This window comes from Tetrao urogallus (assembly GCF_951394365.1).
Source record: "Tetrao urogallus genome assembly, chromosome: 7".
Lineage (NCBI taxonomy): Eukaryota > Metazoa > Chordata > Aves > Galliformes > Phasianidae > Tetrao > Tetrao urogallus.
Window position 1 is genome coordinate 45,241,288 of NC_136820.1, and position 27,171 is coordinate 45,268,458.

The window sequence follows — 27,171 nt, forward strand, 5'->3', positions numbered from 1 at the left end:
TCTGCAACGTAGGTCTAGTTTGTGGAGTTCAGAATGTGATTCACCTCTTACAGTGGATGTGTGAGGACAACCAGGTAAGTCATGCCCTGTAAATGCCCTTTTCCTGTTACTGACCAGAAAGAAAAATGTGTTGACTGACAGGTGTGCAGGAAGGGGGGGGGGGGGAGGAGAAATCAGTTGTGACGTGAAAAGTGGGTGAATGTAATGGATTTTTCAGTGTTTGTGATGACGTATTACAAACAGTTGTTGGCAAGAGCTTCTGCTCACTGGAGCTGGGTGTCGAAGCCAGCTCACCTTAGGGGTCACTCATTGCCCAGTGTGTAGGCAGTGCTCGGAGAGGAGGCACAGCACTACGTGGTTCTGCTGAACAGCTCTGTTGGATTCTTACTGTAAGCAGAATCTGCCCCTGAGCCAGAAAAATCACTCAGTGCAGTGTAGTTAAACTGAATTCCTACCTTGTGGTTTTTTTTCCCCAAGTATGACCTCACTTTTTAAGAGCACTGTGATGATTAAACTTGGCTCCCTGGGCAGATGGACAGGCTTGCAGCATGGCGTTTTTGGGGAGCGGTACTTCAAAGGCAGTTGTGACTTGGAGAATTACCCTGCCAATGAAGTTAGAGGCAGGCCTCCAGGCCTTCTTCAACCTGTGTCAGCATTCAGCAGTCCTGAAGCGTGCTCCTTATGGATGGAGTCCAGTCCTACGGTTCTGGTAACGTGGTCAGACAGTACTTGCAGCGTTCAGAACGAGCGGTGCCGTTCCGTGAGGCAGCTGCTGTATGCATTGGGAAATCACACGTGCTTTCCTCTTCTGTTAACAGGTGCCAAACAAAAGGAGAATGAAAGTGAATGACTGCTGTGAATGTATAAACGTTTGTAGGAGAACTTGAACAAAGTTTCTGGGTCAAGTTTGTCTGGAGAACAGTGACTGCAATAGAACAGAGCAGGATGGTTGAGAATGTGTTTTGGGACTTAGTGATGGATGATGAGTCTATTCCCCCCCAGTGATGTCGCAAAAAAACAAAGCAGCATGACAAAAGCTTATGTTACAATGTAGGCTTGTATTTCAAAACGTCTTCAGAACATTTGCTGGAAGACTTCACACGATGTCCTTCATTAAAATGCACTGTATTCTGAAACTTTTTCATTTTGTATTTGACAGAAGTCACTGGTCAGCAATGGATATATGTGACATAAGGCAAGTGTATGGCATATTCATATCATAGTGCCTTATGTCAAAATACAGCAATATGTCATCACTGTTGCCCATCACTGTCAAAGGAAGTATTGTGTTAAATGAGACACTGTATTTGAATGTGAAAGTCTTTAAACCTAAACCAAATCAGTTTCAGTTCTCATTAGACTTGTCATAAAAGCTGTAATTTGAATATCAGTAGACTTCTTTAAAACTTTAATGACAGTTTTGTGTTAAATGTCGCATTCTGAACCGAGTTGTAAAACGAGACTGATTTTAAAAACAGCTTTATTTATTTTTACTTTCATGACAATTTTTTACACATCTTTGGTGGATAGCTAAAATTTCACCATATCCATTAATAAACTGTTGATTGTTATACAAACCAGTGGCAGATTTTCTCATTATTTACAACGTTGGAGTTGTAGGGCTGTTGGTCAGTCCACGTGAGTGGAGTTGGAGATCCCAGCAGTGCTCCGTGCTGTGCTGTGCAGGCACCGTGTGGGAAGGGACGTGCCAGAGAACCAGACTTTCCACTGTGTTGAAGATGTAAAATGATGTCTGTACGACTAAAATGCAACTCTGTATTGTATGTGATTTGTACAGAAGCCGAGGAACGAGGAAGGCCGTGGGGTTTTGCTGATGTAAATGTACTGTAACATTTGATGATGAGATTTTTATAATTGTAGATGGAAGAAATTAAACCCTCCAACATCCGTTTGGTGTTAGCGGCTCTCGCCACGTTTTTCTGCACGTATGATGTATGTGTGTTTTGGGTGATGTAAGCTCCACACCGATGTTCCCATTTTCCTTCAGCTTATGAGGCAGCTTGTGCTGATGGCACGGTGCAGGTAGTGCTGCTTCTGGCAGTGCTGTGTTTCCAGTGGGAATGTGGCCCCAGAATAATGGCACTAGGCTGACCCTTTATTTTTCCATGTATAAACACTGAAGCAAAAAGTGAACAATTTGCAGTTTGCTGACATGTGTGAGGTTTTTAAGAGCAATGGAAAGCCCTTTCTTCAGACCTCACTTCCTGCAGGAGATTTTGGAACAAAATGTGTGAAAGTTTTCTTCCTACTGATGTTTTTCATGTGTAAAAACATTCTTGTACACAGGGACAAACTATTCTCTCACACTCTCATTGCAAACCGTTGTCTTGTCCAGCATCTTTTCTGACTAATGACCTGCCAGCTGTGCTCCCTGTGCTTCTGAGAGGCACAAAACTGAGAAAGCAGCCACCTGGTGGGGCCAGCTGCACACTGCTGCTGTTACAGACCAGCAGCTCAGCTCGCTTGTCTTTGCTGGGGAAAGGAGTGACAGAAACCAGAAATAGCAGCTCTTGTGCTTTGTGAGCTGTGTGGAAAGGGATCATTGGTGGTAGATTGAAATTTCATGTGGTCATCACTACCTGTAAATGCCATCCAAGCTGCACAGGTGTGACTTCTTGAAAGCCTGCTTGCTGTTCCAGCACCAGAATTACAAACAGCTTTAGAAGGTATGGGATGGAATTGCCTAAGTGCAGCACTCTATCTCACTCTGCCTAGCACGAGTCTGCAGGAACAACATTTTCAGTCCTACATTAGGGTAGTTCTGGAAAAAATGAAGGGTTGAGCCACTGATAGATGCTTTTTTCTTACATTATATTTAGCACAAAGTCTTTTGGCCATATTCCATCCAGACAGCTTTGTGCCTGTCTGCATAAATTAGCATGCAGAATGAATTTGCAGTTTTCAAACAGCCATGCACAGAGTCCCTGTTTTAACATTATTACAAGTGCCATGCACGTGTTATGGACACTGAGCTAGCAGAATCATGGAAAGCTGGTTTCCTCAGTGATGCAAAACTGTATTCAGAGGATTTCTACCCTTGCTTTCTGAAATTCAGTTCTGAATATTAATTTAAGCGTGACAAAAGTGTCATCAAAAAGGCATTTTCCCTTACCATGCTCCTTGTCCTGGCACAAGTACCTGTTACACAAACTAAACCAACCATGTCATTTTAATGCAGATCGGTTTACTACAGAGCTGGGAAACTGCTTGTATCAGCTTAACGAAGGCATAGAAGTTAATGGGGGTAGAGAAAGGAGGGATGATTTGGCAGCAGTGCAGCATGTACCACGCTGTGTTGCCAGAGCACCTAAAGCTTTCATGTAGGACACTTCCCTTTCACGTAGCTCGCTAGGGAAAACCAGACAGCAGTTGGTACCTATGGAGCTGAGACCACAGAATTCCCTTTCTTTACACAGATGTGGTGATGCTGCAGGTGGAGATCTCAGGGAGTTCCTCTTACAGCTCTGATAGACTATTCCATAGCATAGATTGTCATTCCCAGGTATGGTGAGGTGCTGAAGAAGTGGATTCCATTCAGCCAGCCGGATGGGAAAGCCTATGTGATTGATTCCTGTGCTGCCCCATGTGTTTCCTTGCCAGCAAGAGATGTCTGCAAAAGATAATTATTCTAAAGTACTTCTTGGTCTTGCGAGGGATCAGACGATGTTTGCTACTGACCTGCTGTGGATGTGTTTAAGTATAAGGAAATGTCTTTGTAGAACTATGTTTGCCATTATTTTTTCAATTAAGCTCAGCCCCTCAGTATTTTGCACTATCTAGAGATGCTGTGAGCTCATTACTTCAGAAAATTGTCCTTTGCTGACATTGATCATTTGGCTGATAAAAACACTTTCATGTTGTTTTACTTCTGGACTCCTTTCAGTTAAAAGGTCTGAGGTCTGTAAGCCTTGCAGACTGTATTTGCTGTTTACTAGCAACTGAATTGCAACTGTTGAGTCTGAGGCCTATTCATCTCCAGTCCTACAGAATACTGCTCTGCTGGGAATGTTTGGGTAACGCAGAAACAACCAACATTGCTTTCCAAGGCTCGAGTTCTTGTCCTCCCAGCAGGCGAGGAATCTGACTGAAGCAGTTCCAAAACTGCTTTGAGAACACACTTTGCCATCTTTCAGTTGAGCTCAGGGTAAGCTGGAGTCATTCAGTTTCGGTCCAAGCAGAGGTGAAACCATGCGTGCCTAATCCTGCTGAACAGCAGGCTCTCCATGCTCAGCTCTCAGGAGCAGCCAGTTTGCTTCAAAATCTTCATACCTTATGTGCTCCCACATTAAATGTTTACTAGGGGTAATCTCCAGGAGAAAACGTCATTCTGAATAGTTTTATAGTACCCTTGTATCCACATCACGTGCATTATGCAAAAAAAAAAATGTTCTGCAGACAGTGCTTTTTGCTCTTAACTCCAGGTCCAAATTTAAAGGCAGTTTTGAGTGTTACTTTATTGGCACTCATGATGATTGCATTGATTCCCACTGAGGTGCATGCAGAGAGGTGACAGGTACACATACAGCAAGCTGATCCCTGGGGTGTCCCTGCCAGCAGTGAATGGCAGAAGCCCATAACATCAATAGTCTCAGTGATGGGAGTTGCGGGTACCATTTAATGCAGAATTATTTCTTTTTAATGTTTTTTCTACTATTATTCTGTCAGCATTTCTATACAAATGTTGGAGAATTTGATCTCTATCAAAATCCATGAGGGGCCAGGAACAAGTGCAGGATGGAACTGCGTGTACTTCCTAACTTCAGTGGGCAGCAAAGCATATGCCGTACATGTAGGAGCACACCCAGTGCTAACATTGGGTGCAGTTCCAATAACTCCTCGGGAAGCTGCTGATTTGCCAGAGGATTGAGCAGGTAATTAAATTGGTAATTGCTGTTATAGGAACTGAATGTACAAGTCAGATGTGTTTTGCATTTGGAACCTGAGTAGCACTGTGTTCGTGGGTTTGTATGTGCTGGATTGCCATAAAAACACTTAACTGCTGGGTTATGTTTCCTAGAGGAAATTCATCGCAGCTTTTTCTCCATCGCAGCAAAGCAGACACAGGCAACAAAAGACAGACGCTTTCCAGTTTCTCAGCCTCAACATCTGTTCCTGATCTCGCTGCATATACATGCTCTATTTGTGCCGGCACTTTTTGTTTTGGAACCTAGACCATGCCTGATGTGTTGCATTTGTTGACCATGTCTGTTGGTAACATGTTTACAATAAAATGAATATAACTTATCAATGATTGTATTCTTTGTATAACCAGTACAACCATTTGATTTGAAGGAGCATCTGGTACAGAACTGGCTTGGAACACACCCTGAGCATAGGTGCCTGGTGTGAGTAACTCATTCCAGTGTTCTGTGAACTCCTTTGTAGTTCACAGGACAACCTGCAAACACTCTAGGAACGAAGATGCTGGAGTAGTGCTAGGGAAGGGCAAAGGAAAAGCCCTACTGCTAATGCTGCTGCTCCAGCCTGCTGCAGGGAAGACACAACCTGAGCAGTACAGGAAGCATTTCAGCTCATCTCCCAATAGGAGAAATGCAACAATACCTCCTCAGATCCAGAACATCTCTGCTTAAGCTACTGATTGAGCAGCAGCATCCCAGATTGCTCCCAAAGGCCAGTTGGTGATAGCACCAAGTCTCGGTGCATGGAGAAAGGACAAAGCCGGTCTGAGAGTTTCTCATTTGCCCATTTCAAGTGGCCCAGACAAGACAAAGTTTTTCCTGATGGCACAGGGAATAGCCACTTCCTTCCAAAGAACCAGTGGAAGAAAAGAAAGTTGTAGGTTTTTCCTAATTTTAAAACACGCCAGAAGGGATGAGCCGTGGGTTCCTGCCCCACTTGCTGAGCAAGCATGGACACTATCCTAGGATGGAACATCTCCATTGCAGTTAGAAGCAATAAGTACATCAGCTGGTTGGGAGCAGAAAATCTGCAGTAGTGAGCTCTCCTTATAGGCAGTGAACAAGTGGAAGTTAACAGGAATGAGACGAATACACGAAGGTCCAAAAAGTGAGAGAACAGAATAAGGGGAAAGGCCTAATCAACAGAAGTAGGGTATCAAGGAAGAAGCAAAAACAATCAGAGAAATAAAAAAAATAAAAATTGGTGCTTGCCAGAATACCTGAATACTACAGACAAGTAATAGGAAAGGATAATGAAGTTGAAAGTGCAGCTACCATGAACTTCATGTACGTTTCCAGACCCATTTATGTTGTTGCAGCTCCTCCCTCAGCCTTTCCAGTCCGCTGGCTTGGTAGATGGCACAAACATTAGGCAGTGCCACGGTTTAGAGGGCGAAGATGCAAAGATGACAGCAAAGCTGCAGAGAGGTTCAGTGGATGCTACTGCACCACAACATATCACACCATGCAGAGGGAATGCTGTGACCTGCCCTGGGCAGAACTGTCCCTCCACACCTCCCATAGAGCTCAGAACAACCTGTCTGCATGCAAAGATAGGATTTCTACATGCTGTTTTCCTTCCTCAGCCTGACCATTCTCCCTAAAGGGAATACTCTAGGGTGATGAAAAAGCAAGCGGTAACCTATTCCGTGATGCGTGGAAATGGAACAGGTTGGCTGTATAATCGGGGAACGACATCCAACCCCACAGCTCAAAGCACCCTGACCAACTACCATTCTCTCCAATGCTTATGTGACGTTTCCCAGGTCACCAGTACTTAGCCATGGAGATCCTGTAAACCATAGGATTACAGGCCAGGTTGGATGGGGCTGTGGGCAGCCTGATCTAATAGCTGAATTAGCATTTGGCAACACCGCCCACAGCAGGGCATCGCAGCTGGGTGATCTCACAGGTCCCTTCCAACCCAAGGGATTCTATGAGAAGGGCTCAAGTTGCACCTGGAGAGATTCAGGTTGAACGTTAGGAAAAACTTCTTCACGGGGAGGGCAGTCAAGCAGTGGTACAGGCTCCCCAGAGAGCTGAAATCCTCACCCCACCGCCCCGAGAGGCGCACCGAGTCCCTCAGGGACCCGCGAAGCACTCCACACCCCGCGCCGCTCCCAACCGCCCTCTGAAAGAGCGCTGCTACGCACGCGCGGTTTTCAAGCCCCGTCTAGCCAATCCCCTCCCGCGCAGCTCCCTAGCCCCGCCCCCTCCCTTTGAACGCCGATCTCAGCCAACCCCCGCCGCTTAACCGCGCGGAGCGGCCCAATCGGCGGCCGGCGCCGCGGAGGGACGGGGCGGAGGGGGCAGGCATGACGCAGCGAGTTTTTCCTCGCGGCGCTTGGCGCCGGCTCTCGGCGCGGCGGCGGCGAGGTCGCCGCTCTGGCCTGTGACGCGTGACGCACAGGTACGTGAGGGGCCGGCGAGCCCGGCGGTCACGTGGGGCGGGCGCTGCCGCCGCTGTTGCCGCCAGGCGCCGCGGGTCCCGCGCGCTCGGCCCGTCGCCGCCGCCGCCCTTCCCCCTCGCCGCATGAGGCTGACGGCGCTCCCACAGCCGCCCGCCCGCCGCCTCCTCCTCATCCGCCGCCGCCGCCCTTGATGTGGTTCGGGGCCGGGCGGGGGACAAGATGCCGCCGTCCAAGTCCCGCAAGATCGCGATCCTGGGCTACCGGAGCGTAGGTGAGCGCGGGGCTCCGAGGGGAGCGGGCGGCGGCGGCGGCGGCAGGTGCGGGGCCGGGGCGGTCCGGGCTGCGGGCGGGAGGCGGCCGGGAGGCGCCATGGCGGCGCCGCAGAGCGCTGCGGGCCCGGGGCCGCGCCGCCGTGCGCCTCTGCCCTTAATTGGCCAGGGGGCGGCACGGGCCGGGGGGAGCGGGGTGCGAGGGGCTGCGGGCGGTGGGACGGGGGCGGGGAGCTGGCTCGGTGCTGCCGGGCGTCCTCGGGGCTCCGGGCTGCGGGTGAAGTTCCGCGTCCCCTCAGTCACGGCCCGGCCCAGGGCGCACCGCGTGCCCTTCGCTCCGATTTCTGCCCTTTTCCGCTCTCTGTAGACGTACGGTGATGGAGGATGAGCGTACGGCTCTCCTCAGAGAAGGAGAGAACTTCCCGGTGCCGTCCGAAGCCGGGAGCGTTGCGGCATCCCGCAGCGGCCGGCCTTCCTCCTGTAGTCTGCGCTGCCGAACGGCCCCGCCGGCTGCAGCTTCGTGGGGCAGAAGCGGAGCGGCCGCGTAGTGCGGCTCTCGGCATCGATCGGGCTTAAAAGCGTAGGTCGATGTTAAGGATAATGCGCGGCTGGAAAAGAAGCCGCTGTAGGGAGATGCTGCTCAGCTGCAGGAGGGTTTTGGCTGTAAGTGAGTGATTTGTCTGCGGTCACGCACTCGGCACGAAGGACCTGTAACGACGCCGTTTTCTTTTCCCGAGATCAAAAAAAGTTACGTGAGCGCCGGCGTTTCTTAGATGCCGTGTGCATAGCGGCAGCCTGGCTTCAGGGTGAGGTGGTGGAAAAACGGTGCTGTGTCTGTATGGTGCTGGAAGGGAGCAGCCAGCAGGAGGTTTGTAGTTTGCACGGTGCGGCTGACATGTCACAGTCAGCCTCAGAGTTTGTCTTGTTACGTTTTCCTCTTTTCTTCTTTGATCACTGATGAAAAGCGATGGGCAGTGTGAGTCGGTGGGAGGAATGCTGTAAATTTGGCGCTTTGGGCTTTCAGCTGTCAGAAGATTGGATGGTCCTGGGGCGGATAAACCACTGAGACTGACAGCACAGCATATAGACACTGTTAATGCCGTTGTTGGTGTGACCCAGAATGCTTTATGTGATGGTGCTCATGTGGATGGAGGTGGGCAGAAAGTTACCTCTTGCCCGTTAGGATGTACTGCTGTGCTCTTTCACCTGCAGCTTCCCGAGACTGGTGCGGTTTGGGGTCTTGTGGGACGTGGTCTGTTCTATTAGGACAGCTGGTCGTTGTAGACACATGGAAGAAAAGAGAAGCAGTAGTTTGCCTTTTATTAACCTTGACAAGTCTGTTGCCTTGCTTGTTCTTAGGTACAAATCTTACACGTTAAAGCCGCAGAGTTACTCCTCTTAAGTATGGGAGCATTACATTTCTAGGCAAATATTTACGTAAATGTTCCAGCAGTAGACACGAGCTGTTGGTTGTACCATCATGTAGGGCTGGCAGAAAAACAAGAAACATAGACTGTGAGATGAAGGTTGGGTCCTTTGTCCACCCGAGAATGCCTTGTAAAGTCCAGGAGAGTAAAGGTATGGTTTGGCTTCAGATAGACTTTCAAGTAAGTCTTGACCTGGTATGGCAGGAATACCACTTGAGTTCTGCATAAAAGAGAGGATCCCATTTCTTTTTAAGAGAAGAGGAAATGAGGGCCATTACTTGTGGGGAAAAATCACCCTTTGAACAGAGCTAGTTTTCATCAGGATGAGGAATAATTCCAAGATCCGAAGGGCTGCTGAAGGCTTCTGAGCTTCCTTTTATAAATAGGGAACTGCCATTAACCTTAACCTTAGCTTTGACCCTGCTGCTCTGTTACGCTGTGCAACCTTTCCAGCTCTATGGCTCGAGTGAAGCTGAGGTGAGCTGTGCTGTGGGGTTGGGTGATCTCGTAATTTGCATATAGAGCACGAGATGAGAACGATTAGAAAATGGCGACCTTTTCTCCCTGTTCAGTTCTGTGCTGAAATAACCGAGCTGACACGTTTCAGGCCGTGAGCTGTTCCCTGCAGCTGATGATTCGACAGCTTTGCGGCTCTCTCAGGCTCTGAGCAGCACACATGGCATCAGGCAGGCACGTGCCCCACGAGGCTTTGTGAGACACGACTCTGAGTGTTCGCTGGCTTCATGCTCAGCCCTTGGTTTTCCCTTGTATGAAACCATCCTCTTATCCCAGCAATGCCAGACAGCGCAGGTTGGGACTGCTGTTCTGATGGCTGTTGGTATGGAAGGTTCAGGAGCCTGCTTGTTCCAATCCACTCCCTTATCTTTCAACACTGCCATCAGCCTTTCCTGTGTGAAAGCAGCGTGTTCTGCTGTGGGAGTGATCCCAGCAGCCTACATCCTGGGGCAGGGAGATGCAGAGGAGCATTGCCAGGAACTTCAGGACCTGTTGGTGGGGAAGGCCAATTGTTTGCACACAGCATACTGGTTGTGGCATGAAGCTAGACAGAAATCTCACAGGAACATTAACTTTGGGTGCTTGAATGGATCTAAAAAGAAAGTTACATTGCATTATGTAAGCATGCTTGTCCTGTATAAGGTTCTGATAGAAGTCAGATGGATTTTTAGCTTAAAATTCGATTGTTTGCTAATAGGAAGAGTTTGCCTTTGAATGCTGCTGTCAGTGAAGTGACCAGAGTGGACCAGAGCGGACCAGCTACTGGAGATCTGATTCCAGAAGAAGGCTGTCCTGTGTGTGATGGAGCATATGATTTCATAAAGTTATAAAACAAAGCCTTCACTAAAAGGAATCGTCATGTTGCCCTCATTGTGTCCTGCTCGTAATTCGTTATTTCTATTTATGTTTGGGGTCTGTGGAAATGATTCAGCCAAGACTGAGGTACTGATGTCAGGATGGTCACTGTTTCTTTAGAGCATTGTCCACTCTGAAAAGCAGTACGGAGTTGTCCAAAATGCTTTGTAGTCACACTGGTTTTTTTGCTCATAGAAAAAGATGCATTCTGTCTGTGTCAGTGAGGTTTCCTGGGTCATTTTGTACTAGAGCTTATTGCTGGAATTCTCTGTGTTGTGCTGAAGTGTGGATGCCACATCCTTGAGGGCTTAGAACCTGGATGGGGTCCTGGACAGCCTGAGCTGGTGGGGGCAGCTCTGCCCATGGTGGGCATTAAGACTGGATGGGCTTTGAGGTCCCTTCCAACCCAACCGTTCTGTGATGTAAGGTGAGCAGGGAGGCGCTGCTTGGATCGTCTGCTTCAGTGCCAGGCTGCTATCATTTGTGTTTTTGCAGCTGATAGGACTATTGCTGCTGGTGTCTGGGAGCCTGCATTGTATAGGTGCAGACAGGTGAGCTGGGAGTGCTCCCTGCTCAGTTTGGAGTCAGGTTCCTGGTGGCTGCTGCGTACCTTTCATCTTTTCTGCAGTGAAGCAGCGCTTTGTGACTTTCAGCTTCCTCTGTTGTGTAGGTGAAAAGCGGTCCGTGCTGCACTTCTCAGACAGAAATAGTCGTGGTCTGTGTTTGCTGTAGGCAGGTAGCAGAAAAACTGGAGCTGAACCGAATCACCTGCCATATCTCTAATACAGACGTGTAATCACTGACAGTGATTCCTGGCTTTGAGAGCAAGAGTTACTTGAATATTGGGCTTGTATTGTCAAATGGGGCTGAAGCTTTGCTGTCTCCTGTGGAAGATGGCCTCTTAGCATGGCGCCCTGTGAGGGTCCCTCTGTTCCTGGGCAGAGGGAGGAGGTGATCTGGGAGGCAGCACACGGCTGTTAGGTGAGAAGGAACGAAGAAATGGGCACTGTGGCTCAGTGCAGTTGAGTTTACAGGATCAGCAATGTCTGCGATGTGGGGAATCGTTGAGGCTGAGCAGGAAAATGGAGCGGGTTGGGATGCAGCCGGCGGTGGCAGTTTGTGCTGAGCCGTAGGCAGCAAGCAGCCAGAAGACCTTCCCAGTGCTTCCCTCCTTACAGCTGCACAGCATTGCTGGCTGAAGCAGGCACGGCAGCTCTCATTGCATTCCAGGGCGCTGCTGCACTCTGCGGTGATCTGATGGCAGCGGCGGTAACGGCAGCAGCGGGGTTATGTGAGGACGCTGCTCTGGCCTTAACTCTTTGCTTGCCTGCTCTGCTTTCTTGTAATGGCAACGCTCACAGGCTTTGCTGGGCAATTGGAGCGTTCTGTCACTTGATTACTCAACTGAGACTTACAGTTGGCAGGGGAAACCAAACAAAACGTAGATCCTGCCATTTCTAAGCTATGAAAAGCCGAAGCCCTGCCTTTAGATCCATTACACTGCCCTAAGCACAGGCTCTGGGGAGACACGCACCTCCGCGGTATGTGCTGCCTGATGTGACCGTACACCCAGAATGAGGAGAGCAGCCTAAAGCGGGGTGACCCAATGGCTGTGGTCAACCTCCTGCTGCTCCTGAAGGTGACATTCAGGGATTTATTACAGAACCTGTTCGATTTAACTCTGTGTTTGGTCCAAAATCTCAACAGCTTCTCTGTGGGATCTTCATCCAATGTTGTGAATGCTGCATGAGTCCCAGTGAACCCGTCCAGCTGTCAGCCTAAATTACTATAAATCAGAAGCTGCAAGCTTGCAGTGCGGTATGTAGGAACACGGAGCTGCCCTTGTTGGCCGTAAATCTGTCTGCTTGAGGACTTTGGGTTTTCTGGGGCCTGTAATTGAAGTGAGCAGCAAGTTTGTTGTGAGTGTGCTAGCATGAGAAACTGAAAGGTCTCTCCTGAGCTGGAGGCGGGGAGGAGGAAGGGTGGCTGCTCTTCCAATCCTGATCAGGAAATGGGCTTTTGGTTACGGTGCTCTCAGAGATAGAGCAGGTCCTGCACGTGGGAGGAATGTGGAGGATGTCCACATTGTGTCACCTAACAGATCTCTGCATGGGGCCTCAGGTTATTAATCTTACTGGATTGTAAGACCCCCACTGGAATGCGGGATGTTTGAATTCTCGTTTTCAGACCTCTGAAGTACAGTGGAAGCTGAATTGTTGTTTGAACAAAGGATGCTTTATATAGGACTTAAACAAGGTAAAGCATGGGGACAGGCTTTCTGGACAGGCTGGCTTGCTGGGCTGAGGCCAGTGGGATGAAGTTCATCATGTCCAAGTTCTGGGTCCTGCACTTTGGCCACAACAACCCCAAGCAACATTGGGGGCAGAGTGGCTGGATTGTGTGGAAGAAATGGACCTGGAGGTGTTGGCTGATGCTTGACCAAGTATGAGCCAGCAGTGTGCCCGGGTGGCCAAGAAGACCAATGGCATCCTGGCTTGTGTCAGAGACAGTGCAGCCAGCAGGAGCAGAAAGTGAGCATCCTCTGTACTCAGCCCTGGTGAGGCCACACCTCAAGTGCTGCCTTCAGTTAAAATAACATTCATAGTTGTGTTCAGTCTGGAAGCATCTCCTGCATTTGAGGATTACAAGTGATATACAGTCTGCTTGGAAGTTGTGGAAATGCTCAGTGGATCAAGGGTGAAAGTGCAGACTGTGCCAGGGAGTCAGGATCACCGCTTCCCTCTCTGATTTGAAAACCTGCAGAAACTAATCAACAGGCTCTGTTGCTTTGCAGAGAAACCTTTGGGTATTTTACAGAATATCCATTGCCTGCAAATGTCCGTTGACTCCTCATTTAGGTGTAGGTGTTGCTCAGCACTCCGGCAGCATAGGAGTGACTCAGAAGTCCTTAACCTGTTTGGATGCACAGGTTCTTCCTCAGCTCGCCATATGGAATTCCATCAGTGTACACGCAAATGGTAGATGCCGCATGGAGGATGTGGCATGAGGGTGGTGAAAAAGGGTAGATAAATGGATGTGGTGAGTTCCTCAGAGCAGGTGGTGGATTATTAAGCATAAAATGCCAGTCAAGACCAGGAGAGGACAAGCGAAGAGCAGCTTGTGGGTGCTGGGAGGTCCTGCAGCAGGGAAAGCTGGGACTTCTGGGAATTCCTACGTGAATTAGAACATGATGAGGAAATTTATTGTTGTTTAATTTGAATGAAATCCTTAACAATTTGTGGCTAAAGGCCAAAGATGAATCTTTTTTTAAGGCATAGGACTAGATAAATGATTTCTGAAGGCCTTTTAAAGAGCAGAACACCCTATCGTGTGATGCTCAAAAGCCTCGTCCAGAAGAGCTGCAGTGCTCATATCTTAAATAGATGATAACTGAAGAAATGCTTCATCCCCGTTATGGAATGCTTTAAACAGTGAGATCTTTATAATCTAACATTGATGCATGAGGGGTTAATATTCCTGGAATGGTTATATCACTGTCCTTAAGTTAATTTGGAAAAAGCGGGAACGCATGAGTGGTCTGCAGTGTGTGGGTGCCTACATGTGCCAGTGCAAAACGAAATGATGCTATTAATGTGTCCCTTGACAACATTGTCTCCTGAGTTAGTGGGATACATCTGTCTGGCTTCAACAGCTTGTCAGATTGCATTGCCAGAACTTCCTTCAAGATGTCCGACCTCCTCTAAAGGTACTCCTGCTACATGAAGGAGAGCTGGGATGCACAGTATGTAGGAGAATGCCAGGAAATCTGTCCTGCAAACTGACAGAGCAGTCCAGCTCTTGATGTGAATGCAGTGGGGTATGTTTTGCTTTAAGTCTACCGTCAGTAACAAATGTTTTGGTGTTCTAAATAGTGTTTCAGAATTATCGTTTTGAATTAGGTCTGGAAGTTTCTGCTTGGAAGCTTGAATGTCAGCTGACACTGCTGCTTCATTTTTGGCACTACTGTTCTCTGCACGGCTTCCTTGGGGGATGAGTGTTTGTGATGGTGCTTTGCTTCGTCCACGTGGCTTAGCATGGTGAAGGAATCCTAAAGAGAGGTGTTGTGTTTGGAGGAAGGAGTTAGTCAATCTGTTGTTGGTTGGTAAACTTGAATCTAGAAATGGCTTAAATGCAAGACAAGCAAGTTTGTTTCTCTGAGCAGAGAGGCTGAGCTCCCTGACCATCTCAGAACCACGTTCTTTATACAGCTTGTCTCACACATGAAGTGTTTTCCTGCTCGCCCTCCCTCAGCTGCAGTTGTGTGGTGGTGGGGCAGTCCCAGTGCAGCTGGCTGCTGGTGCTCCTGCATGTCGTGCTAGCTTGACTTCGGTCAACGCAAACCACTTTGAACAAGTGCAACTTAATGTTCCTATAGAAAACTTAGATGATGCCTTCTCTCTTAGGATTTCCGGGCAAAAAGACTGTGATCTGAAAAAGCCATTATCTCATTTATAATTTATAGACAGTGATGGTACTGTTGGATATACCTCTGTTTAATCTGAAGATGATCATGTGAGCATCCCGCTATGGCATTCAGCTGCTTACTGGGGCGTGGGCTGTACGAGCTGGAGGGTGGTGAATAGAGAAAAGCACAGGATGAGTGTTTGTGGAGCTGGCTTTTAAGGGCAGCCTGCCGTGGGAGAACTTGGAGCTTCTTTCAGCATGTGGAAACCAACAGTGAAGACGGGTTGTTTTCCAAATACGCAGGCTGAGGGTGTAAGCTGCTTCTGAGAGGCTTTGCTGTACCTACAGGAAATCTCAGCCCTTGACCCGTTGGCCTGCAGCAGTTCAGATTTTACCCGTTTCTGCCAAGTGGATGTCATGTACTTAGCTCCTTAGATACTGTTTAGACTAGACTTGAATTTATGATTAACTGGATTAACTTAAGATTTAACTGGCTAATAGCGGAGTAATAGCCAGCACCATGCTTTGAGAACGTTATTTGTGTAGGGATGCAAGACTTGACAAGGTGGACATGTGTGCTCCTCTGCTCTGAAGGTGGCCTTGGTGCTGGAGTGCTGCAGGGTGACCCCACTGGCCTGTGGGGCTGTGCTGGACATCAACATCTAATATTACTTAGACCATTCCTTGCTGTTAACAGGTTTTCCTTTGCTTATAGAGGCTGCTCTGTTATGTCGACCTTCTAGACAAAGTCCTTTCTCATTCAACTTTGTATATTTTATGGGGTAGGGTATATTGTATAGGTGTGAAGGATGGAACTTAGCACATTGCTGCTCCATCTGAATTCACAGAATCACAGAATGACCTGGGTTGGAAGGGACCTCAAGGGTCAGGAATCTCCATCTCCCTGCCACATGCAGGGCCACCAACCTCCACATTTAATGCTAAACCAGGCTGCCCAGGGCCCCATCCAACCTGGCCTTGAACCCCTCCAGGGACGGGGCATCCACAGCCTCTCTGGGCAGCTGTTCCAGCACCTCACCACTCTCACGGTAAAGAACTTCCCCCTGACATCCAACCTAAATCTCCCCTCCCTCAACTTAAAACCATTTCCCCTTGTCCTGCTGTTATCTACCCTTTCCAAGAGTTGATTCCCCTCCCATTTGTAGGCTCCCTTTAGGTACTGAAAGGCTGCCATGAGGTCACCCCACAGCCTTCTTTTCTCCATGCTGAACAAGCCCAGCTCCGTCAGCCTGTCCTCATAGGAGGGGTGCTCCAGTCCCCTGATCATCGTCGTGGCTCTCCTCTGGACCCTCTCCAACAGCTCCCTGTCTTTCTTGTACTGGGGGCTCCAGACCTGGACACAGCACTGCAGATGGGGCCTCACAAGAGCAGAGTAGAGGGGGACAATCACCTCCCTGTCCCTGTTGGCCACCCCTCTTCTGATGGGATTCAGCTGTGTTACAGGTGCTGTCATTGCCTCTGCGGTGCCTGTGCAGTGGATGGAGGGCTGGTGCTGTGACTTAGAGCTCCACTTCTTTAATAAGTGCTAAGCCTGATGGTTCTGATGTATGGAAAGGTAATTGAAGTAGTATACTGACCTCGAGCTTCAAGGAAGAGCTGGCTGGGAGCTGAGAGTTGCTTCGTGTTGAAGCTGCAACTTTGAAGCTGGGAAAAAAAGGAATGCAGAGAATGCATTACAGCAAGATACACACGTCTTCATTTCTAATGACAGAATTTTAAAGCTGATTCAATGATGAAGCAATGACAGGTACTGGAAGTGTCTTTGAAAGACATTTCATATTACACGTACCCTGCGATCCAAGGAAAGGTCAGCTTCATTCAGCTACCCAATTACCTGTCTGAGCTGCGTGTGCAGGGGGAGGGCTTGGCTTCTGCCCAGCACTGTGAGTTGAGCTTTATTTTGTGGGGGAAGAAAAAAAAAAAAAAATCAGTATGAAGTTGAGTCTTCTCTAAGTGTGTCATAAACTGAAACAGTTGGGCCTGATTTGTCACTCAGCTTTTCTGCCTGCAAAGGCAAGGAGCAGAGGTAACCAGACTGCACTAAAATACCCAAACTGTATCTTGTGACACATGTTTCCTGAGGTTTCTGACTTCCGTGGAGACGTGTGCCAGCAGGATCCTTCTCTGCAAGCATCTGAGGGTCATTTTAAAATCCCATTGTAATGTTGGTGTCACAAGGAAATAATGATGAAGTGAATGAAACTATGTCTCAAAGCAGATGTATATGCTATGTTTAAGTGATAATCCTTTGTGATTAAAGGTAGTAATAGTAGAATTAAGTTGTGTCTCAGTAAAACACAGCTCGTGGTATCATCTCCAGAAGTTTAGAAACTTCTTCACTGGCCCAGGTGTATCATTCCTGTAGTCATTAGGATGATTCACTGAGCTGCGTGGACGTGGTCAGCAAAATAGCAGCTATGCATAATTAGTACCTGGGGGGATAAAATGTTAATTAACATAGAAAGCTGCTAATGATGGAGTCTGAGATGAGTGATGAGCTAGTGATGAATTCTGCAATCCTTCCTATCTTGTGAAAAGACTTCTGTCCAAGAGCAGTGCTGCTGTGCCTGTTGCTGCCTGGTTGCACCTCACTGTGCTCTGAGAAGTCTGTGAGCTGAGCTGGGAAGTGCTGCTGTCTCCATTTTGTGCACTGGTGTTCCAAATTCGAAAAAAGACGAAGATCCCAATTCTCACAGTTAAATTGAACACCTCCCTGTGCTTCACAAAGACTTTCTCATGCTCAGAAAGTTGAGTGTAAATGTGCAGGAGATGCTACAGTTCTTGTATGTAGTGGGGTTTATCTAATCTGATAGGGCTGACAGCATTTTATTCTGAAATTCACTGAACCTTTTTTTGATCAAACCTCAAGTGGTTGCTCTGTGGGTAGGAGCAGTTCTGCGCAGAGACAAACTTGCATAAATTGCTGGGTTTGTGGCATGGATGCATTAGGTGCTGCCAGCTGCTGGGTCTTTCAGAATGAAGCAAAGTAAGTAGGCTCTTCTGTGAAAAAAGATGGGTTAAAGACACCATCTGCATCTGTAAACATCTGAAAACCCACCAGAACAGGGAAGTACAACTGCTAGTTGGCAGCTCTTAACCCTAGCAGCTGTTTTCTGACTGCTTGTGCAGCCCATGCCTTGCATTGAGAAACCCTGCTGAGATAGGAGTGCGCCATGGCCATCATCGCAGAGATGCTGAGTTTGGGACAGCTGCAGCTTGCACAATGCCCTGCTTGTGGAGCTGCTGCGTGCCTTGCTGGTGGGCCGCTTGCGTCATCTGTCTCCTGGGGGAAGCTGGCACTTGGGAGGATTTCAGCTGGGCTTTCCTTCTGTCTTACAGAGGAGGATGTGGGGAGGGGAGGGCAGGCACCCCAGAGGTGGTGCGTCCCCTTTTGAGTGCCCACATGTACTCAGTTGTTCACGTTGTGGGCGAATTGCATGGTGTTAGAAAGCTCAGATTTTATGGGTGGGCCCAACAGCCCGGTTCTTGTCCAAGGAGTAAAAGGATGAGTGAAAAACTCTGGCAATCGTTTTGCCTTGACAATTACAATGGTTACAGCTTTTTATGAGGGTGGATAGTGATAGGACAAGGGGGAATGGCTTTAAACTGAGACAGGGGAGGTTTAGAGTAGATATTAGGAGGAAGTTTTTCCCCCAGAGGGTGGTGAGGCACTGGAACAGGTTGTCCAAGGAGGCTGTGGATGCCCCATCCCTGCAGGCATTCAAGGCCAGGCTGGATGTGGCTCTGGGCAGCCTGGTCTGCTGGTTGGTAACCCTGCATGCATCAGGGGGTTGGAACTGGATGAGCACTGTGGTCCTTTTCAACCCAGGCCATTCTGTGATTCCATTCCATGGTGTTTGTAGCTGTTTGCTCTGATAGCACTGATCAGAGTGTCCATGGTGTGCTTCACTTTATTCAGCCAGTGGTCTGCTGTGTGAACAGAAGTAGGACAGGTTGTTCTCTGAAATGGTGTTCTGTCTGGAAACTGCTGCTTTTCTGTTTTGACAGTAGAAAATGCCTTTCTTTACCACTCTAACATAAAATCATAAATAATGAATCATCTATGTAGATAGCCCTTCCCATACTTCTGGATGAGCTATGAGTCCCCTGGGACTTGTATTCCAGGTAACGTAAGTCCATTAGTTCAAACTCTTCTCTTTTGTCCTGTTTCTTCAGGGATGGGAGAAGTGGGAAGTGTGGAGGGTTTTGCTTACACTTGTTTGCCACAGACTAGCCAGTGCTTTGAGTTACAGTAAGCAAGTGTGGCTGGAAGAGTCACCCTGTGTTGCCTTTGCTTCATGCAGTGCAGAGTTAGAGGTAATGGTCTTTAGTTGCACCAATGTAGATTCAGGTTGGATATTAGAAAAAAAATTTCTTCTTGGAAAGAGTGGTGCTGCAGTGGCACAGGCTGCCCATGGAGGTGGTGGGGTCACCATCCCTGGAGGTGCTCCAGAACCATGGAGATGTGGCACTGAGGTCCGTGGGCATGGTGGGTGGGCTGACTGTTGGATTAGTGGTCTTAGTGGTCTTTTCCAACCTTAACGTCTCTGTCATTTATTTCTTCATAGTAAGCTTAAACTCTCTTGTGTTGAACAGAGATTCAAAAGATTAAACCACAACCTTCTTCCAGTAAGATTTTAGCAAGTGCTTTTTCACCTGGAAATCACAGCTCTGTCAGTTTGAGCTGCTCCCAGGGGACTTTGCCTTGCTCCTGCTCAATGCACTTCTTTTGGTTTCAGCGGATGTTTATTTCCCTAAAACCTGAAGACAGGAAAGGTACTATTGTGGAGGATAATATGAGGAAAAGCTTAGCAAACTGAAAAGTATTTGCTGTCTATTCCAAATGAGGGCATATTTGAGTGGAGGTTTTTCTGAGACATGCACCTGTGAGCGATGGAGCCATTGCTGCTGGTGTGAGCAGCCTGACATCGGAAGCCCATCCTATGCTGGAGTATGCTTACGGTGTTGGTGCAGTGGGATTGCAGCATCTGCCCGTGCCCTCCTCCCTGCACGGCAGCTCGGGGATGCAGTCAGCCCTTCTGTAAGAACACGGCTGCGTGCAGTTCCTTGGCCCATGCCTGGCAGACCGTGTATTTATGTTGTAATTCTCTGAAAATGTTGCCTGATCTTTCTGGGGAAAGAGGAGATAAGAGTTCAGTGGTGACCTTAATTCTCCTCTCTTTCTGTAGTTCAAAGGCTTGGAATAAAACCTGTGGGACAAAGTTCAAGCCAAGCTGTTGTTGACATTGGCCTGTGTGTTTCTTGGACATGGGCTGAGACATGGCACCGACACTGAGCTGGGTTTCATGTTTCTGGTGCCCACTTAGGGAGCCCTGGCTTAGCAGGACACTGCTGCTGCTCTTACCCATGTGGTTTGACTGACTCCAAGTCTGGGGAGCTCCCCTGTGGCTCCTGCAGGACAGCAGGCATCGTCCTGGGGTACACGTGGATGGGTTACGAGGAGCCTTGGTACAAAGCTTGGGGATGTAGGAAGAGAGCGGTGGAATATTGCTGTAGTCTTGTTTGTTTGTTTGCTTCCTTCTTTTTCACTGCTAGGAGGAAAGCAGTAATTAATACAGCTGGATGTTAAATGCAGCACTGTCTGTTGGCTCTGACTCTTTCCCAGGGCTCTGTTTCCAAACTTAGCACACGCAGCAGCAGACGACGGCTTTCAGTTCAGGATCTCTCTTAGGGGGAGAAGTGTTGGGCAGTCAGCTTGTGTTTTCTGTTCTATATATCTAAGGTATCTAGATATCCAGGTATCTAGGAACTCGATTTTAAATAAAGCAACTTTCAGAATGTTGTGTGCTGGTTTTTTGAATGAACTTTTTCCACTGCAGTGTATTAACGGAGCACTGTCAGAGCACTGCCAGTGGACAACGGTATCGAAAGCAGTTAAATATGGGAAAGCAGTTTTACCATAAACCAGTTTGTCCCAAATATCTGTTCTTCATGATGTCATTGAAGTACTCCTTCTGAGCAGGATGGTCACGATTCTGAATTCTAACTTGAGGTCATACTTTGTTTATGTTTCTTGCTGATGGGAGTATGAAGGAGTACAGAGCATGTACACATCCAAAAGCAGCTAACACACTCGGCAATCTTTATAAGGGTATATTTATCCAGTAAACAGCATGTAATAGGATCTGGTAGGTTCCCGAATGTGGAAGATGTGCTGTAATGGAAATCGTGTTAAGGTTATGGTAAAGCTTTGAAAAGTCTTTTCTTTCCAGAGCTTTAAAGTTGCTTCTTACGGTCAATGTATGTGACTCACTTTCATTTACCATCTTGTAAAATCTTTCAAGACTGATTTGGTTCTGTCTGAAGGCCTTGTTTTCTGTGCAGTGACTGAAAATGATGTCTGGTTTTCCTTGCTTCTGGGTGGACAAACCTTCCGAGCAGAACAACTCACTGAATTTAGTTCTGTGAGGGTTTGGCTCTACAGCTTTTAATTAGTTTTAAACTGGAGGAGGCATTTAAATAGTGCTATTGGATCAGCATTAGAACCGAAGCAGAACGCACTCTGAGTAGCTTTTGCACTATTTCTGATAAAAGTTTAGGAGACCCAGTTGCTAAATTTAGGGATGTAATTCTAAAATAGGTCACTTGTCATCTGCAGTTTACATGTACCACACTGCTCATATTGCCTCATCTAAAAGTGTTGTTCTGCCTGCTACCAGGTATAAGGGGGTGACAGCTTGAAGGCTTATTTTAGTACCAATTGTCTTCTCCTTGCTTTGCAGGAAAATCTTCACTGACGATTCAGTTTGTGGAAGGACAGTTTGTTGATTCCTATGATCCAACCATAGAGAACAGTAAGTACATAACTGATAAGCTGCTCTTCTGTAACTAAGTGTATCAGAAGTCTTTGTTGTAATGTTACTATGTCAGTGATAATACCAGCTCATTACTTGAACAGGTAAATGCACTGGATGTTGAGCCCCTGTCTGGAAGTTGGAATAAAGTAATCAGCAGAACGAGGTTTTTGATTTATATCATAGTAATTAGCAGTCAGTGGCCATCAGCACATTTTACTCAGGATTATTTTACTGGATAGAACTGAACCTCAGATACTACTTTTTGAAGAATCTCTTGCTTTGCTTTAGCAAATCAAACTGGTTAATGTGTTCCTTTGACCTAAATGATCTGATAGTCTATGTATGAGTGTTCAAACACTATTATGATGAGGTGTTTTATTAGAATTGTAAACAAGGCTTGTTTTGAGATGCATCAAACAAGGTGTCTCATGCATTAGATTTCATTATTTTAAATCTTACCATAGAATCATAGAATGGCTTGGGTTGGAAGGGACCTCAAGGGCCATCAAGCTCCAGCCCCCCTGCCACATGCAGGGCCACCATTTTAACATCTCTTGGGTCAGGTAACTTTTTATTGTCTGCACTTTACAAATGCAAAGTATTTAAAGTAAACTTGCAGATGTCTGTAGATGTATGGGAGTGACTTAAGAGACAGGGGGTCAGAGGCTGTCTCTAAAGTGTGGAGAGTGCCTGCATGTCTTGGTTTAGGATTTTGGCACATTGCTACAAGACTGACTCCTTACAAACTCTTATCCACAGACATATATTGGTTGTAATTGGTGCTCTCCAGCTGTGCGTCTGTCACTGGCAGCATTTAACTACGTGTACTCATGTTAAAATGCCTCATACAGATTTACTTTCTACCTGGTTTTGGTTAGAGTCTATGTTTTTCCACTGGATTTCATTATGTATGGATGGATGATTCATTTGTAGGTGAATTCTGCACGTATTTGGCTCTTACTTGGCACTGCTCACTTAATATGAAGTGTATTGTGGCCATGAAAACTGAGCAGGGGGCATCTTGAAAATGTCATCATTTTGTGTGACTCCTTTGTATGGAAAACAAGCAGCATTATTATTTTGCTGGAAGCCTTGTGATCTGTGGCATAGCTGGAGAAAGTTGCTTTCTGAAAGGTAGAACTGAAGGGCCCTTCTTCTATCAGGAGATTTGTTGCTGGGGAGTAGGGGTGAGACCTAGAAGATATGCCCTGGGGATCAAAATAGCAGCAAGCCTAGTATAAAACCATTCTTCTGAATGGTCTTTCTTCATTTCTTTTATGTGCTTTTTATGAATGCAGACTCTTGATGGGTCAAGTCTTTTGACATCTCCAGCTGTATGCTTCTGAGCCTGTCCAGAGTTGTGAGACACAATCAGTGTAACCAACGTTTAGTGTTTTACTCACTTGTGATTTTGAATCTGGTTAATGATGCCAAAGGGGGTTCAAGAATCCAGGTTCCTGTAGAAGAGTCTGTTGAGAATGCTGCATTTTTCATAGAATGATAGAATGGCCTGGGTTGAAAGGGACCTCAAAGATCATCTGGTTTCAGCCCCCTGTGTGCAGGGTCGCCAACCACCAGACCAGAGCCACATCCTGGGCATCCAGGACTTTTTGCAGTGGTTTAAAGTGGGCTGTCATACTTTGAACTTTGATATAGGGATTGGGTGTGCTCTAGTGGTACAGCACTTATTTTTTAAGTGTAGGCTAAAGGATGGTCTGGCCTGTGTAAGCTCTGTTTTATCTCCAGAAAATTGCAACTGACAAATCATCAAAATATTATCAGCACTGATAAATGGCTAGAAAACTGTAGTACCAATGGTAACTTAGTCTGCAGTTTTTGTCTTCAAATATTGTAACTTGCATGAAAAATGGAGTTTAAAATTAAATTTAAATTGCATAGGAAGGAAACTATAGCTAAGCTTTTTCTTAGGAACAAGTGTAAAATGTAAGTCTTGAACTAAAAGGATGTGACTGAGTATTCTAGTGGCTTTGTTTTCCAGTGGAAAAAAACCTCTACCTTTGGAAGGGGCACAGGGAAAATGAGCTGCATCAAGTTTCACTCAATGTACAGAAAAGTCAGCACTTCTTCAGTGCTGCATTTTCCTTTGCTTCTATTACATTAGAACCAGAAAAGTTAGTTTATCTAAGCTAATAAGCACGTTGAATTCAGTTGCTTCCAGTAAACTTGTGCATCAGGAAGGGTAACTCATAGCATTTTGTGGCAGCAGTGATGGTGAGTTAATTGCTTAACAAAGTAGAATTTCCTCTTCCTAATGTCCTAACGAGTGACGCTGTGATGGGTGGCTGTTAGTGAGGCAGCAGGGTGGAGAAACCAGTGGGACAATCACATGGGAGATGGTGGCAAGAGAAGCAAAGCCATTGCAGAGCAGGAGCACATGGAAGGAGCCTGTATGGACACTGAGCTGGATGGACACAGACTTTCTCAGCTCTTTGTGGAAAAACAGAGGAATTTGGAACTCTTAAAGTGGGATAAGCCAAGAATCTTAATTTGGAACTCAAGACAGAAGGAATAGAAAACGAGAATGTGCACACAGCTCCAGTATTTTTTGGTACAGTTGTCATTAAAAGGGTGTTAGAAAAGGAAGGGGGCTGAAGGCACGCCAGTGGTTGTGAAGGCAATGCATAGGTTCACATGGTTGGCTAAAGGCATCCTTAAGGCTCAGCTGCCATGTGCATGAAGCCTTGCAAGGGTGACAGCATTGTGCTTGGAAGCTGCTGCTGAGCAGTGTTCTCCAGGGCTGGGCATGGGGCTGTAGCTCTGCTGTGTTACACACCTGCTGCAAAAGCTGTCCTGGTGATAGGCATTGACTTGGACTGAAGGCAGTCAGAAAGGGTTGTGGAAGGTGGTAACTGATGTGCCCTCATGAGGAGGTTATATTTACCATTCAGTAGCTCTGGGAAAGGTTTTATACTGCTCCCCTATCTCTGCTCAACAGCACTGCTGATCTGAAGGTCTGTGTTTGTGTGCCTGGCTCTGAATCCTTAGCGCAGTGGCTTGTTTTCACAACAGCTGCCATTTGAGCAGCATTTGCAAATCTTCTCATTCATGTTTGTGTCAGTGAAATAACTGATCTTAGGCAAGCAGTAGTCAGCAGCCCATGGAGTTGCTGTGCAAGTCACACTGCTTCTTGGCTGTAGCAGCTGCTGGGGCTGTGCTGTGCAATTACATCTGCATCAGAGTGGGTTTGTGCCAATGGAGGAGGCTTTCGTGGCGCTGGGAGTCCCTGCTCTGAGCTGGCAGCTCCTTGCCCAGCCTGCAGTAACTGCCCCACGGCTTCCCTTCCCTGCTCTGCCACCCATTGCTTGGTACCAATGGTGATGGTGTTTCTGCTTGGTCTATTCTGGGCTTCTAGAAGAGCTGCCATCTGTCCCTGTCCCTTTTTAAATATTAACTTAATGATGCTCTTGTACCTACTTTGATTGCAGAGTGCTTTGATGTGGATGGGAGTTGTTGGGAGTCTGGAGGGTGCTGTGCCCTGGCACCTGTAATGCACTGTATCTCCTTCATGTTTGAAGCACTGATGCTGCATACAGCAGCCCTGCATGTTAACATCTGTTCAAACAACAATTTGTATCAGCCAAAAAGCTATTATACATTGTTGCTTCATAACCTTGCAACCTTGTGCCGTGGTTCCAGCAGCTCGCTGACTGCAGTGTGCAGGCACAGGTGCTAACACAGCTGTAGTGCTGGGACAGGTGGGGTATGGTTGGTAGGAGCTCTCTGTGAAGCTTCATTCGCACTGCTTGTGTTGATACTGTAATGGAAGCTGCGTGGCTGCTCTGTGCTGTGCATGTAGACACTTGCCTTACAGAATCATTAAAATCACTAAGGTTGGAAAAGACAAGCTAAGATCACCATGTTCAACTGCTGGCCCGTACCCACAGTGCCACATCTCCATGGTTTTGGAACACCTTCAAGGACAGCAACTCCCCCACCTCCCTGGGCAGCCTGTTCCAAACAGCAAAATGTGGCTTTGTTGTGTTTCAGTTGCTCCTTTTCATGAGCATGCTTTGAGTGACTTAGGCAGGCTGAATCCAAGAGGTTTGGCTGTCTTCAATGTGGAGCTAGCCCGGTGACTTGAGGTAACATGTTGTGTGTGACAGAGCAGCAAGCACTGGGGGCAGGAGGAAAGCTGGTGGAGCTCAGCTTCAAGGAGACGCTGTGCAAGAGTCAGGAGGTGTGAGCAGAAGCTAGCTGGCACAGCTGGATGGAGGAGGACTGCACAGCTGGATGGAGAGGAGTCAGCTCTCCTGCAGCTTGAGGATGAACGTTCTGTGGTCAGCACAGCACTGCACTGCTGGCTATTTCCCCAGTAATCATTGTGAGGAACGAAATGACTTCCTCTGACCATTAGCAGCTGGGAAAACTGCCTTCACCTGTATACAACGCACACGTAACCAATATGTGTGTGCTGCCCCATGATCTCAGGCTGAGGGCGACATGAAGCCCTGGAGCTCAGCTTGCGTGCTCTGGTTGGTATGCGTGGTACTCAGCAGCACGTTGTGCTCCACGAGCTCTGACACGGTTTGCTTTTGCAGTTGCATAATGCAGACACTGAGAAAGGTTCCTCAGCTTGCAGTGTGTTGGCATTTCATAAACCCTGGGAAGAGCAGCAGTTCTCGTCTCGTAGGAACCGAATGTACTTCCTGACTAAGGACTGAACAGACTGGTAGCTGCGGCGAATGTGCAAGTACTGTGGGGAGCTTCAGCTAAATTCTCATTATTTAGGTTTAGCATGTTCTTCAGTTAGCCTGTGTGTGTATCTTAGCCCCAAAGAGGTTTTTGTAAATCCAGATCATTCACCTCGTGGTATTGGTATCCAGGAAATCGATCTCGCTAAACTGCTTGGAAACTGGGGGAAATAACCTGTGTGCAGTTCAGAGTTAGCTTTAACGTTAATTGCATTTGTGTCTCGTGTTAACCACAAATTACAGATGCCTGCAAGTCTCTTTGAAATGATATGTAGCAGTAGAGCCTTTCTACTCTTTGTTTCTAAGCAGCTCTAAAGGAAAAAAACGAAAACATTTTGTAAGAATCTTCTGAAATTTGAGGTTTTAAAGTCAATTTCTAAGTTTCAATACCTACAGCAACCGAGTTAAAAGCACAGCAGCCTGATGCAGCCTTCTAGTTTAAAGCCTGTAACTGATGTGTTCTTAACCCGTCAGCTAGCAGTGGCAGAGATGAGTGACTTCTGGTCTTTTCTTTGTTCATCATTCTGAAATGTGTACCTGCTGTTTTTTATTCTAGCTTTTACAAAACTGATCACTGTAAATGGCCAAGAATATCACCTTCAACTGGTGGACACTGCTGGCCAGGTAAGTACCTTTCTCCCTTTGCATCTTTGGAGTTAACACAACAGACGTTGGTGCTTGGGAAGAGCTACCCTGATTGTGACCATGTCTTCAAAGCTGAAGCTCAATTTCAATGATTCCACTTTATTTTGTTCCCCCAAAACAGTGTTTGTGTAGTGTTTATGTAACTTTTTCTAT

General features: G+C 47.2%; 2 protein-coding genes across 3 annotated transcripts in view; both read left to right on the plus strand.

The window, feature by feature from the left end:
- The window catches only part of PRKAG2 (protein kinase AMP-activated non-catalytic subunit gamma 2), a gene marked incomplete at both ends in the record, with an annotated part of 186,445 nt that extends 185,595 nt beyond the window's left edge, over window positions 1–850 (plus strand). For both annotated transcript variants that reach the window (XM_079538075.1, XM_079538076.1), the window contains one exon: window positions 819–850. In XM_079538075.1, the coding sequence (XP_079394201.1) occupies window positions 819–850 (32 nt within the window). The remainder of the gene's footprint in view (window positions 1–818) is intronic.
- Window positions 851–7,570: 6,720 nt separating this feature from the next.
- The window catches only part of RHEB (Ras homolog, mTORC1 binding), a gene marked incomplete at both ends in the record, with an annotated part of 31,415 nt that continues 11,814 nt past the window's right edge, over window positions 7,571–27,171 (plus strand). Inside the window, 3 exons of the mRNA XM_079538391.1 lie at window positions 7,571–7,622; window positions 21,587–21,658; window positions 26,930–26,997. Coding sequence (XP_079394517.1) covers window positions 7,571–7,622; window positions 21,587–21,658; window positions 26,930–26,997 — 192 coding nt within the window. The remainder of the gene's footprint in view (window positions 7,623–21,586; window positions 21,659–26,929; window positions 26,998–27,171) is intronic.